The 15498-nt window shown below is 45.0% G+C and overlaps 1 protein-coding gene across 4 annotated transcripts in view; it reads left to right on the forward strand.

The window, feature by feature from the left end:
• The window catches only part of LOC125460864 (coiled-coil domain-containing protein 91-like), a 180848-nt gene that overhangs the window by 93857 nt on the left and 71493 nt on the right, over nt 1-15498 (forward strand). For all 4 annotated transcript variants that reach the window (XM_048548999.1, XM_059652244.1, XM_048549001.1 and 1 more), the window contains one exon: nt 9158-9265. In XM_048548999.1, the coding sequence (XP_048404956.1) occupies nt 9158-9265 (108 nt within the window). The remainder of the gene's footprint in view (nt 1-9157; nt 9266-15498) is intronic.

Here is a 15498-nt window from a genome sequence, read left to right on the forward strand (position 1 = left end):
ATTTCTCAAAGGCTACTTGGTATTTCGCTGTCCAGGCCACTTTTTCAAAGAAAACCGTAACAAATTTGTTAAAGGTGCAGCTGTCATGATGAAGTTACCCATAATTTTTGAGTAAAACTGAGATACTCATAAAAAAAATGACATGATGTTCCATTTATTTTTAGGAACAGGGAATTCCATTTAGTCTTCACTTTTGATTTTCTTAGTAATACTTGTACTTGCCTTGCCATATGATCCAGCAGGGCCACCCTCGCTTTTGTAAGTTCACTTTTGGTCAAATTTATGACCAAGGCACCTAACTGTAATTGCTTAAACATGACCTTTAATTGCCCTGATTCTGATGTTACAACATCAAAATATCCTCCACCATTAGGTACTTTAGTGATCGCATGATTCATAAGTCTTTAGAGTTGGGGTGTTTTTTTAATCAAAATTGCAATACCAGACATTAGTGTAACTGTCATCTTTATACTTCCTAAGCAACCTTACTAGATACTCTCATCATCTCTCCTTTAAATATGAGAACACAAGAATTGTAGGAGTTTCACTTTGTGAACTAACTCTCCTTTTACCTGCTTCTTATTGCCCTGTTCATCCTCCATTACTCTTACCAGCTGACACCCTTGCTGCTGCAAATCCTCTTGCTTGCAATGATGTGTTGAGGTGATATCAATGTGACATTTTCCTTTGTCGAATCCTTCTGATCTTTGATCATCTTCTTGCAAGTCACTTCAGTTTTTTTATTGAAGACACAGGGTGGTTGACATACTAATTGTTCAGTCTCTCAATCACTGGTCAGAGTCCAAGATAACAAAGTGTGGAGCTGGATGAACACAGCAGGCCAAGCAGCATCTCAGGAACGCAAAAGCTGACGTTTCGGGCCTAGACCCTTCATCAGAGAGGCGGGTGGGGAGAGGGAACTGGAATAAATAGGGAGAGAGGGGGAGGCGGACCGAAGATGGAGAGAAAGCAAGGTAGGTAGAGAGGAGAGTATAGGTGGGGAGGTGGGGAGGGGATAGGTCAGTCCAGGGAAGATGGACAGGTCAAGGAGGCGGGATGAGGTGGTAGGTAGGAAATGGAGGTCTGGCTTGAGGTGGGAGGAAGGGATGGGTGAGAGGAAGAACAGGTTAGGGAAGCAGAGACAGGTTGGACTGGTTTTGGGATGCAGTGGGTGGAGGGGAAGAGCTGGGCTGGTTGTGTGGTGCAGTGGGGGGAGGGGATGAACTGGGCTGGTTTTGGGATGCGGTGGGGGAAGGGGAGATTTTGAAGCTGGTGAAGTGCACATTGATACCATTGGGCTGCAGGGTTCCCAAGCGGAATATGAGTTGCTGTTCCTGCAACCTTCGGGTGGCATCATTGTGGGACTGCGGGAGGCCCATGATGGACATGTCATCTGAGGAATGGGAGGGGGAGTTGAAATGGTTCACGACTGGGAGGTGCAGTTGTTTGTTGCGAAATGAGCGGAGGTGTTCTGCAAAGCGGCCCCCAAGCCTCCGCTTGATTTCCCCAATATAGAGGAAGCCACACCGGGTGGAATGGATACAATATAGCACATTGGCAGATGTGCAGGTGAACGTCTGTTTGATATGGAAGGTCATCCTGGGGCCTGGGATGGGGGTGAGGGAGGAGGTGTGGGGGCAAGTGTAGCACTTCCTGCAGTTGCAGGGGAAGGTGCCGGGTGTGGTGGGGTTGGAGGGGAGTGTGGAGTGGACAAGGGAATCGCGGAGAGAGTGGTCTCTCCGGAAGGCAGACAAGGGTGGGGATGGAAAAATGGCTTGGGTGTTGGGGTCGGATTGTAGATGGCGGAAGTGTCAGAGGATGATACGTTGTATCCGGAGTTTGGTGGGGTGGTATGTGAGGACGAGGGGGATCTTCTGGGGGCGGTTGTGGCGGGGGCGGGGTGTGAGGGATGTGTTGCGGGAGACGCGGTCAAGGGCGTTCTCAACCACTGCGGGGGTATGTTGTGGTCCTGGAAGAACGTGGACATCTGGGATGGGCGGGAGTGGAATGCCTCATCGCGGGAGCAGATGCGGCGGAGGCGGAGGCATTGGGAACAGGGGATGGAATTTTTGCAGGAGGATGGGTGGGAGGAGGTGTATTCTAGCTAGCTGTGGGAGTCAGTGGGCTTGAAATGGACATCAGTTTCTAGCTGGTTGCCTGAGATGAAGACTGAGAGTTCCAGGAAGGTGAGGGATGTGTTGGAGATGGCCCAGGTGAACTTGAGGTTGGGGTGGAAGGTGTTGGTAAAGTGGATGAACTGTTCGAGCTCCTCTGGAGAGCAAGAGGCGGCGCCGATACAGCCATCAATGTAACGGAGGAAGAGGTGGGGTTTGGGGCCTGTGTAGGTGCGGAAGAGGGACTGTTCCACGTAACCTACAAACAGGCAGGCATAGCTTGGGCCCATGCGGGTACCCATGGCCACCCCCTTTGTCTGTAGGAAGTGGGAGGAATTGAAAGAGAAGTTGTTGAGGGTGAGGACGAGTTCAGCTAGGCGGATGAGGGTGTCGGTGTAGGGGGATTGGTCGGGCCTGCGGGACAGGAAGGGCGGATGAGGGTGTCGGTGGTCAGAGTCAGCAGCTTAGGGTGAATGGTGAGAATAGCTAGCTATTTTCCATTTCTTTCTCACTTTCCTGCGAGGAAAATGAGAATACAGTACTGTCTTTTTAGAGTCTGGATGCTTTATGCCACTTTATTGTTCACGTACAGGCTGCCCACAATCCCAGGAGCCAATCATCAAAGAATTTTTGCCAAGCTAAATTGCCTGTAGTGTTCAGGCGTGCGTGGGTTACAGGGGGATGGGTCTGGGTGGGATGTTCCAAGGGGCGGTATGGACTTGTTGGGCTGAAGGGCCTGTTCCCACACTGTAGGGAATCTAATCTAAATGCTGAGCATTCCTGATCCCCACAGCTGATTCTAACTGGTTTACAATCAATAGTAACTTTGGGCAAAACTAACCCGAACACACACTCATGGGATTGATGAGCCAAGCATTTGACACCCCACAAGTTAACAAGGCAACAATATAAAGACGAGTCATTACGAGTTCCACTAAATTGTTTCAAAACTGCAACATCTTCCACAGTTTATTTGGTTTAAAGCTCGTTGCTAATTTGATCCACAGTAAACAAAAATATGTGGTCTTTACATGATCTGTAATAGAGGCCCAAGTACACAGCCTAGGTTAAGGGATAGAAACATCTCTTTAGTGATATGAGGTTTCTATTATGTCAGGAGTTACTATTGCAAACCTACATTATTATATTTTGTTGCACAATAATATTGGAGCTGCGCTGTCACCAACTGTAATCTTTTGGGATTTTTGGATTTTACAAACATTCCACCTCTGCAAAAATTCTGACAGGTTTTCTGGTTGATGCTTGATATTTGGGTGGTAGATTTTGTGTTGATTGGCCATATTTGTCATTTTGGAAAAGAATGTCTGAAATTGTTAACCTCCACATACCCATTGGCTCCCAATCTATCCAAAGTCTTTGCAAGCTGTTTTGAATACATTTGATGGCTGCATTTCCACAGAACTCGAACAGAGAATTCCAAAGATCCACACTTCTTAGAGTGAAAGAAATTCTCACCACTATGTCCTAATTGGCTATCCTCATTCTTCTGCAGTCTGGAACTACAGGCCTAAACTATTCAATCTGTCTTCTTTGGACAGCCCCCTCTCTCATCCCAAGAATTAGCCTGGAGAGCCTAAATTGCATTCTCTTCATTGGATCACTTAACCTGTTTGATGTAAGGAAACTAAACTGTATGCAGAATTCCAGATTTTCACTAAGTACCCATACAATTGCAAAAAGGCTTCATTATTACACTTGAGTCTCCTTCTAATCAAGATGACATGCCTTTTTACAAAATATATAATTTAACTAAGTTTTGTAAAGCTTCTGATATAATGCCACACTACTGAATGATGAATAAGGTCAGAGAATGCAAGATTAGGAGACAAGTAGCAGAATGGAGAGATAATGGGAACTGCAGATGCTGGAGATTCCAAGATAATAAAATGTGAGGCTGGATGAACACAGCAGGCCAAGCAGCATCTCAGGAGCACAAAAGCTGACGTTTCGGGCCTAGACCCTTCATCAGAGAGGGGGATGGGGGGAGGGAACTGGAATAAATAGGGAGAGAGGGGGAGGCGGACCGAAGATGGAGAGTAAAGAAGATAGGTGGAGAGGGTGTAGGTGGGGAGGTAGGGAGGGGATAGGTCAGTCCAGGGAAGACGGACAGGTCAAGGAGGTGGGATGAGGTTAGAAGGTAGCTGGGGGTGCGGCTTGGGGTGGGAGGAAGGGATGGGTGAGAGGAAGAACCGGTTAGGGAGGCAGAGACAGGTTGGACTGGTTTTGGGATGCAGTGGGTGGGGGGGAAGAGCTGGGCTGGTTGTGTGGTGCAGTGGGGGGAGGGGATGAACTGGGCTGGTTTAGGGATGCAGTGGGGGAAGGGGAGATTTTGAAACTGGTGAAGTCCACATTGATACCATATGGCTGCAGGGTTCCCAGGCGGAATATGAGTTGCTGTTCCTGCAACCTTCGGGTGGCATCATTGTGGCAGTGCAGGAGGCCCATGATGGACATGTCATCAAGAGAATGGGAGGGGGAGTGGAAATGGTTTGCGACTGGGAGGTGCAGTTGTTTGTTGCGAACTGAGCGGAGGTGTTCTGCAAAGCGGTCCCCAAGCCTCCGCTTGGTTTCCCCAATGTAGAGAAAGCCGCACCGGGTACAGTGGATGCAGTATACCACATTGGCAGATGTGCAGGTGAACCTCTGCTTAATGTGGAATGTCATCTTGGGGCCTGGGATGGGGGTGAGGGAGGAGGTGTGGGGACAAGTGTAGCATTTCCTGCGGTTGCAGGGGAAGGTGCCGGGTGTGGTGGGGTTGGAGGGCAGTGTGGAGCGAACAAGGGAGTCACGGAGAGAGTGGTCTCTCCGGAAAGCAGACAGGGGTGGGGATGGAAAAATGTCTTGGGTGGTGGGGTCGGATTGTAAATGGCGGAAGTGTCGGAGGATAATGCGTTGTATCCGGAGGTTGGTAGGGTGGTGTGTGAGAACGAGGGGGATCCTCTTGGGGCGGTTGTGGCGGGGGCGGGGTGTGAGGGATGTGTCGCGGGAAATGCGGGAGACGCGGTCAAGGGCGTTCTCAATCACCGTGGGGGGGAAGTTGCGGTCCTTAAAGAACTTGGACATCTGGGATGTGCGGGAGTGGAATGTCTTATCGTGGGAGCAGATGCGGCGGAGGCGGAGGAATTGGGAATAGGGGATGGAATTTTTGCAGGAGGGTGGGTGGGAGGAGGTGTATTCTAGGTAGCTGTGGGAGTCGGTGGGCTTGAAATGGACATCAGTTACAAGCTGGTTGCCTGAGATGGAGACTGAGAGGTCCAGGAAGGTGAGGGATGTGCTGGAGATGGCCCAGGTGAACTGAAGGTTGGGGTGGAAGGTGTTGGTGAAGTGGATGAACTGTTCGAGCTCCTCTGGGGAGCAAGAGGCGGCGCCGATACAGTCATCAATGTACCGGAGGAAGAGGTGGGGTTTGGGGCCTGTGTAGGTGCGGAAGATGGACTGTTCCACGTAACCTACAAAGAGGCAGGCATAGCTGGGGCCCATGCGGGTGCCCATGGCCACCCCCTTAGTCTGTAGGAAGTGGGAGGAGTCAAAAGAGAAGTTGTTGAGTGTGAGGACGAGTTCCGCTAGGCGGATGAGAGTGTCGGTGGAGGGGGCCTGGTCGGGCCTGCGGGACAGGAAGAAGCGGAGGGCCTTGAGGCCATCTCCATGCGGAATGCAGGTGTACAGGGACTGGACGTCCATGGTGAATATGAGGTGTTGGGGGCCAGGGAATTGGAAGTCCTGGAGGAGGTGGAGGGCGTGGGTGGTGTCACGGACATAGGTGGGGAGTTCCTGGACCAAAGGGGAGAAAATGGAGTCCAGATAGGTGGAGATGAGTTCGGTGGGGCAGGAGCAGGCTGAGACGATGGGTCGACCAGGGCAGGCAGGTTTGTGGATTTTGGGAAGGAGATAGAAACGGGCCGTGCGGGGTTGGGGAACAATGAGGTTGGAGGCTGTGGGTGGGAGGTCCCCTGAGGTGATGAGGTCATCCCCACCTCTGTCTGCTTTCCGGAGAGACCACTCTCTCCGTGACTCCCTTGTTCGCTCCACACTGCCCTCCAACCCCACCACACCCGGCACCTTCCCCTGCAACCACAGGAAATGCTACACTTGTCCCCACACCACCTCCCTCACCCCCATCCCAGGCCCCAAGATGACATTCCACATTAAGCAGAGGTTCACCTGCACATCTGCCAATGTGGTATACTGCATCCACTGTACCCGGTGCGGCTTTCTCTACATTGGGGAAACCAAGCGGAGGCTTGGGGACCGCTTTGCAGAACACCTCCGCTCAGTTCGCAACAAACAACTGCACCTCCCAGTCGCAAACCATTTCCACTCCCCCTCCCATTCTCTTGATGACATGTCCATCATGGGCCTCCTGCACTGCCACAATGATGCCACCCGAAGGTTGCAGGAACAGCAACTCATATTCCGCCTGGGAACCCTGCAGCCATATGGTATCAATGTGGACTTCACCAGTTTCAAAATCTCCCCTTCCCCCACTGCATCCCTAAACCAGCCCAGTTCATCCCCTCCCCCCACTGCACCACACAACCAGCCCAGCTCTTCCCCCCCACCCACTGCATCCCAAAACCAGTCCAACCTGTCTCTGCCTCCCTAACCGGTTCTTCCTCTCACCCATCCCTTCCTCCCACCCCAAGCCGCACCCCCAGCTACCTACTAACCTCATCCCACCTCCTTGACCTGTCCGTCTTCCCTGGACTGACCTATCCCCTCCCTACCTCCCCACCTACACCCTCTCCACCTATCTTCTTTACTCTCCATCTTCGGTCCGCCTCCCCCTCTCTCCCTATTTATTCCAGTTCCCTCCCCCCATCCCCCTCTCTGATGAAGGGTCTAGGCCCGAAACGTCAGCTTTTGTGCTCCTGAGATGCTGCTTGGCCTGCTGTGTTCATCCAGCCTCACATTTTATTATCTTAGCAGAATGGAGAACTAGCTAATTTCAAGGCAGAAGGAACAGGGTCAGAGTGAAAGGTACTTATCATTAAAAAGTGATGGTAAGTGGTGTTTCACAAGTATCACTGTTGTCCCCAATGTGTGTTATAGATTTTGACTTTGAAATTGAAATTACAATTTCTAGTTTTGCAGATAGTACCAAATTAGAAGGGATAATTAATAATGAAGAGGACTGCAATGATGTACTAGATATTAACCACATTGCAGAATTGATGCAGAATTAGTAAATTCAATACTGATGAATACAAACTATTACATTTTGGCAAAAAAAAACATATTACATCGAAAATAAAAATGGGATAGAGACTTGAGGCTGAGGCTCAAAGTTGAAGTTTGCAATTACTTGGGAGTGGAAATAATTCATTCGGCTGCCAGCTGCTCAGAGCTGGGCAAGAAAACTTGGAGTGACATCACAAGAAATGGGTGAGTTCAGTGGCTGGTAAGAAACCACTATGAGGGAATGTCTCTCAGTAGCTGTAAAGTTGGAAAGTGTAATTATTTTACTAAACCTGTTCGGAAATGTCATGATGTACGTTTGGAGCAGGTGGGACTTGAGCTCAGGTTTTTGATAGAGAGTTTTGATGAAGATTTTGATAGAGTAGCACAAAATGTTTCCATTTGCGGGAAAGAGCAAAACTACAGACGCAAAATCGCCAAAAAATGATTAACCAGTGCATTTAGAAGAAATTTTGTTACCGAGAGAGTGATGAGACCCTGGGTTATCCTTGAAATGAATAGTATAGCTGCATTCAAGGAGTGGAGATGAGAGTTTGAGGTTGAAGGCAATATAGATGTTTATAATAACTTGTTCAGAGATTTCTTACACATCCCTGGAACAGGTCGGTCTTAACCCCAGGCCTTCTGGCTCAGAGGTAAGTACTCTACCACTGCTCCACACGAACCCTCTAGAAAGGAATGTAGGGTTATGCTAGTTGATGAGGAAAGGTAGGAGGAGTGTGGAGCATAAATGCCAACATGGACAGGTTGGACTAAATGGCCTAGTCCAGGCTGTACATCCTATGTGATTCTTATTTCAATGAGAGCATTAGTTCTTTATTATTTCTATTTTCTGTGTTCTACTGTGAAGACAGGTACCAAGTAATGCCTCTGCCGTTTAATAAACCCAGCTCCGCTCCCATTGTAATTACTCCTATCCCTTCTTATAAGGGAGTAATATCTGTTTTAACTAGTCTCTTGGTGTCAGTTAAATATTGTTGTCATTCTGTGCAGTTGTTGATGCCCGATATTTGAGTTTTATAAGTGAAATATGCACGAAAGAAAGAAATGGGGTCCAGTGTAAAGTGAAAAATAACTCAAAATATTAAAAATAATCACATGTTTATGTTTAGCAAAATTAAACTATTTCACTTAATCTGGAGGAGGGATGAAAGGCATTATACATTTCCAAAGAAATGTCTTTGGATTAGAAAATGATCTGTAGACTTTTGTCTAGTCTCATCACTTATATTTTATAGCATCAATAGCACTTTACTCATAAAATTGAAACCCTGGAATGGTTTTGCATAGGACACAATAGTTGCCTTACCACACCCTACAATGAAATGTCTGCCTCATTGCCTTTTATGCTCCAATTCATGGAATTTCCATCTGCTTTTACTTGGCTTGACATTTTTAGCATCATCCTGCCCCATGAGATTTCACAGCATGCAGATTTAATGTCCAGAGGATGTGGTATTTGTCAGTTTGTGAAATATGTCTGGTGGTTCTTCCTTTAGCAGCTTTCATTTGCCTGCATTCTGTGTGGTCTGCCTTTGGGTCACTAAATTGAGTCCACTTCAGTCAAGTGAACATTCTGTCTTACCAGCTGCTTGTGATATGCCTGAATTTGCAAGAGAAGCTGTCTTTTAAAAGGGAATGCTGACTAGGATATTAAGAATGCAGACTAAATTTCATTACTTTATATTGATAACCTCGAAATCAAAAGAGTAAATCCCCAGTAGATGTTTTCTGAAAGATTGTAATTGTAATTGATGTTTTCTTCTAAAAAAGGAATAGATAAGTTTTTGTGTTTGAAAATCTGTTACTTGTTCTCTTTGTTGAAGGCATTAACAAAGTCTGCTGTGCAACAGCAGCAAGAAGCAAGCAGAAAACACCTTCAATCAGCCATAGAGAGGCAAATGCAGAAGTGTGAAGAATTGCTCAACACACAGGTAATGTAATTGCATTACTTTATTTAAAAATGTTACGCTTCAAGCTTGTGACAGTGATTTTTCTATCCTCGACCTACTGCACCTGTCTGCAGCTTTTGACATGGTTGATTACACCATTCCCCTTCACCAAGTGCACTCTAACTAAGCTGGGTGAGTCTCCTCACTTATCAGTCTTATCTATCTGATGACATTAGTCTATCTAACTGGAATTGCAATGGCTGCATGCTCCTACTTCTATTTGCATACTGCCTATCAATGACATTGTCTGTAAACATACTTAGTTTTCATAAGTATGCTGATGACAACCAAATGTGCTTAGAACCCACCTTTCCTGACTGTCCCACTGTTGCTAAATGGTCAGGCTGCTTATGTGGAATTCAGTACTGGTTGAGCAGAAATCTCGTGCAGTTAAATATTGGAAAGACTGAAAGCGTTGTTTCCAGTCCTTTCTCCAAACTCCATTCTGTAGCAGTTAACATTATCTTTCTTCCAGGCAACAGTCTGTGATTAAACTGATGAATAAAAGCAAAATTTTCAGATGCTGGATATCTGACATAAAAGCAGCAAGTGCTGGAGAAACTTAAAGAAACTCAAACTCTGAAGTAGAGTCGTATTGGATTAAAAACAGTAACTCTTTTTTTCCCCCAAACAAATGTTTCTAGACCTGTTGGAGTTTCTCCAGTATTTTCTGTTTGTATTTGAAATTAAACCAGCCTGTTTCCAACCTTAGTGTCATATTTGACCCCGTAGTGAGTTCCCGATTTCATTTGTTCCATCATGTAGATGGTCTGTTTCCACCTCCTGCATGACTGCTGTTGGCTCACTAATCACAACCCTTGACATGACTACTTCAACACACTCCTGACTGGAGTCCTATACTCTATCCTGTTTAAATTTAAGGGCATCTATTATCTTTGCTGCATATACCATAACTTGCACCAAGTCCTGTTCATCTATCATCCCCATGTTTGCAGATCTGCATTGTTTCCTGGTCAAACAACAACTTTAGTTTAAGACTTTCTTCCTTATTATCAAAATCCTCAATCACCTTGCTCCTTTCCAACTCTGTAATGTTCTTTAGCCTCAGGAGCTTTCACTCCCTGATGCAGCGATAGTGTCCTTATCTCTGGGTGACTTCTGGATTGAAGTTGTCCCTGCCACAGCAGCATGTTGCAACATGTCGAAACAGATTAGTTAGAAATAATTTTTGTTTCTTGAGATGCAGCAATCGTGCCCCACCTAAGGGCCAGCAGCTGCCTCTTAACACTTAAATTTGCAGGTGACACAAAACATGGAAAAATTTAAACATGGAGAAGTGCAATATAGAACTCCAGGAAGACATGGACCAGTTGGTGGGCTGGGCAGATATGTGGCAGATGAGGTTTAATTCAGAAAAATTAGAGATGATGCATTTTGGTTGGAAGAACATTGAAAGGTATAATTCTAAGTGGGGAGGGTGAAGGAGCAGAGGGACTTAGGTGTACGTGCACATTGTTGAAAGTGACAGGACAGCTAGACAGCAGTAAGTATGTAGTAAGTGAGATATACGGTATCCTTGGCTTTAGGGGTGGAGTGCAAGAGCAAAGAAGTAACGTTGACCTTGTTTAAGACACTTGTTAGACTTTGGCTGGTATTTTGGGTACAGTTCTGAGTACCACATTGTAGAAAGAATGTGAGTGCCGAAGCAGCTTGCAAGAATGGTTCCAGGAATAAGAAACTTCAGTTATGAGGATAAATTGAACACATTTGGATCATTCTGTTTGGAGGGAAGAAGGGCAAGAAAATGTCCAATAGAAATTTTCAAAATCATGAGCAGACTTGGTTTGTGGAGACATGGGGAAACTGTTCCCACTCATAAAATGAACAAGAACAAGAGGCCACAGAGTTAGTGATCTGCAAAAGAGTCGAGGGTGAAGTGAGGAAAAACTTTCTCGCTCTGAGTTGTACGTGTGTGGAATATACTGTGTTGAAGTATGATGGAGGCAGGTTAAATTGTTGCACTTGAGGGCATCGCATGATTAATTGGGTAAGAATCATGTATAAGGCTGTGGGGAGAAAGCAGTAGATTGGCACTAGGTAGTAATGTCCATTAAACAAACTGTTGCAGGCACGTAGGGTTGAATGGCCTCCTCTTTTCCCATTGCACTTCTATGATTCAGTCCATAGAGAATAAATACAGTTTGGAACAAACTGTTTGTGAAGTTCTTTACTGCCAATCTTTGAATAACCATTCAGTGGAATATATGTTGTGGTCTGTAGAATAGCAACAGGGCTTTTAGTGATGAATGGTACTACTCATCATGCCACTTGTGCAAAGATCCTGAGGGGCAGACGGGCAAGAGGAGTAGAGACCACAAACAAATCCTGTGTGATTTTGTTGAATGGTGAAGCAGCTCAAAAAGACAAATGACCTACTCATCCTCAATCTTTTGTTCCTATCTAAAAGCAATATTAGAATAGAAATACAGGATTGAGTGTCTGACCTGAATAAGAGTTCATAAAAAATGCCAAATGTAACAAATAAATTGCAGGCTCAAATTCAAAACTGAAGCACACGTTATAACCATTGCTGCATAGAGAGTTGACAATAACAAAGTATAAGTCCTGTAGGAAAAGTTGGGAACCAGGTACAGGAGGAGTAGTTTTCGTGATGAAAGCTGAAATTAATGATAGGAGACATAACGAGGTGAGCAGGCAGTATGATTTAAGCCTTTCTAGGAATTGTGAATAGATGTTTGGTAGAAGCTGTGAAGTGGCTGAATGGATAATGCCGAGATTAGTCAAACATGTTAAAAAGGCAGCTGGGTTTAATTGAACATTTTTGCTAGTATGGAAAAATTGATAAGCAGACAAGTGCGTATCATGATGGTAGTGAATTTCTTTGGCATGTTCATATGGTTTTATATAACACCGTGTCTTAGAACCAATAAGATGGAATGCCAGATCGGATTTAATAATGAGAAAAGAGGCAGATATATATTTTAGCTGATTAGCCTGTGAATATTTATCGGGGTGGTACGGTGGCACAGTGGTTAGCACTGCAGCCTCACAGCGCCAGGGATCCAGGTTTGATTCCAGCCTCGGGTGACTGTCTGTGTGGAGTTTGCACATTCTCCCAGTGTCTGCGTGGGTTTCCTCTGGGTGCTCCGGTTTCCTCCCACAGTCCAAAGATGTGCAGTGTAGGTGGATTGGCCATGTAAAATTGTCCAGAGCGCTCAGGGAGGTGTAGATTAGTGGGATGGGTCGGGATGGGTCTGGGTGGGATGTTCTGAGGTTCGGTGTGGACTTGTTGGGCCGAAGGGCCTGTTTCCACTCTGTAGGCATTCTAATTCAGAAAAGTGGAAGAAACATCAATATTGTGGTTGAAAGAGGGAAACATGACATAGCCACTGGAATTGTAGGCTAGTGTAAGGCTGACTTAAATAGGACAGATGGAGACTGTCCACAGTAAACCAGGCAAATCTGAGAATGGAAAAATGACCTAAGAGTCAGGGAGAGTTGTTCAAAAACCATTTAATGTGACATAGAACCAAAGTATATCTTGAGGGGCCTGACACTGTGTTTGTCAAATTTAAAGGTATAGATCAGTAAATATAACATCTAATGAAAAAGCATACAAAAATACAGAAAAAGCTCAGATCCATGGAAATGGCCATGAGTAACAAAGCAGCAAAAGCTACAGAAATCACCCTGTAATATTTACTGTTTAGGAAAAAGATGATAAAGACCAGTTATATTCTTTTGAAAACTGAAGACAGTAAGACTGTTGTTGAAAAGAATGAGAAATATTTTGAACATTTATTTTGTGTCAGCATTTACAGTAGGGAAGGAGCTTAGCATGCCAGACATCTGAAGGACATTAATATTGCATCATGGACAGAGATTAACAAAATTAACAATCTTAGTGAAATAACAGTAATGAAGAAAGTATTGACATTAAAGTCCTAAAATCTCTAGGGTTTGATAAATTCCACCCCAGGATTTTAAAGGAAGTGGTTGAGAACATTACAGATGCCCTAATTATGATTTTTAAAGTTCTCTGAATTTATGGACCATTATCTTTACATTGGTTTGTTACAGTTATTCCTGACAGTTAACTGTCAGTCATTATCTGTTGCACTTTTGATGACAATGTTTCTTCCATGCATAATACACTTGCCTGCCAATCAACACGACCCCCTTACACAGTATAAATGGTGCTTTGTCCCATTATTGATACTGTTTTGTTTTTATTAAATCTGTGCTTGCCAATGACTCAAATACACGTTTAACAGTAACCCATTTGAAATAGCAGTAACTGCATAAAATGTATAGGCATTTTGATTACTGTAATGCTGATCTGCAAAGGGCAACTCCTTTATATAGGTCAAGATTTAGTCTTCCCAGAGTTGTCACAAAAGTTAAAGATTTTTAAAAGTATGCAAAGATTCCCCAATTTAACTGACTTTCAGGCCCAGGTTGAAAAAAAAAGACCTAGTTTCTGTATTTAACAAAAAAATTACTACTTATTACAACAAACTACTCTAGCTACAGGTAAACATTTATGAACGATGGTTTAATAGCGAGTGCAGGACACTATGCCAGGAGCAGCACCAAACATACCTTAAAATGTGCTGTTAACCTGTTGAAGGACTACTTGTATGCCACACATCAAAGTCAGTAAATGATAGACAGAGCTAAATAACCCCACGACTAATGGGTCAGATCTAAGTTCAGTAATCCTGTCATAGCAGTCGTGAATGGTGAATGACAGTTAAACAACTCACTGAAGGAATAGGCTGCACAATATCCCCGTCGTCAATGATGGAAAAACCCAACATATCAGTGCAAAAGATAAGGCTGAAGTATTTGCAGTAGTCTTCAGCCAGAAGTGACAAGGAGCCTCCTCTAGGGTCCCCAGCTCGCCAGATACCAGTCTTCAGCCCATGTGATTCACTCCATGTGATATCAAGAGTCAGTTGGAGGCATTGGATAGCACAATTGCTATGGGCCCTGACAAGATTCTGTCAATAATACTGAAAACTTGTGCTCCAGAACTTGCTTCTGCCCTAGCTCAGCTCTTCCAGTACCATTACACCACTGGCATCTATCTGACAATGTGGAAAATTGCCCACTTATGTCCTGTATGAAAAATGCAGGACAAATTCAACCTGGTCAGTTACTGCCCCATCAGTCTACACTCGATCATCAGTAAAGTGATGGAAGATGCCATCAAAAATGCTATCAAGCAACACTTAGTCAACAGCAAACTGATTACTAATATCCAGTGTGGATTCTGCAAGGGCAGTTCAGCTCCTGACCTCATTACAGCCTTGATTCAAACATGGACAGAATTCATGGACTGCATTCCAGAGGTGAGGTGAGAATGTTAGCCCTTGATGTCAAGATCACATTTGACCAAGTGTGGCATTAAGGAGCCCTAGCTAAACTGGAGTCAATGGGTATCAGTGCGCTGTTTGGAATCATATTTGGTGCATAGGAAGATTGTTTTGGTTGTTAGAGGGTCAGTCATCTCAGCTCTAGGAAACCTCTGTAGGAGTTTCTCAGAGTAATGTCCTAGGCCCAATCATCATCAGCTACTTCATCAATGACCTTCCATCCACCATAATGTCGGATAATTTGGATGTTATTGAATGATATACAATATTCAGCACCATTTGTAACTCCTCAGGCACCGTAGCAGTCCATATTCAATTTCAGCAAGATCTGGACAATATCCTGGCTTGTGCAGACATTATTTACACCATACAAATACCAGGCAATGACCATCAACAATAGGACATAATCAATCCATTGTCCTTCATGTTCAATGACGTTACCATCACTGAATCTCCCACTATTAACATCCTTCGTATAATCATTAACCGAAAACACGATTACTAGAGCAGATCAGAGGCTATGTGGCAAGTAATTCACCTCCTGATTTCCCAACTCCCCAAAGCCTGTCCACCATCTATAAAGCACAAGTTAGGAGTATGAAGGCATACTCCCCATTTGCCTGGATGAGTACAGCTCCAATAACACTCGAGAAGCTTGACACCATTTAGGACGAAGCAGCCTGCTTGATTGGCAACACATCGACAAGCATTCACTCCCTCCACCACTGATGTTCAATAGCAGCAGTATGTACTATCTACACGATTCGCTGCAGATGTTCACCAAAGATCCTTTGATAGTATCTTCCAAATTCATGACCACTTCCATCCAGAAGGACCAGGGCAATTGATACAGTG

Source organism: Stegostoma tigrinum, chromosome 18 (genome assembly GCF_030684315.1).
Source record: "Stegostoma tigrinum isolate sSteTig4 chromosome 18, sSteTig4.hap1, whole genome shotgun sequence".
Classification (NCBI taxonomy): domain Eukaryota; kingdom Metazoa; phylum Chordata; class Chondrichthyes; order Orectolobiformes; family Stegostomatidae; genus Stegostoma; species Stegostoma tigrinum.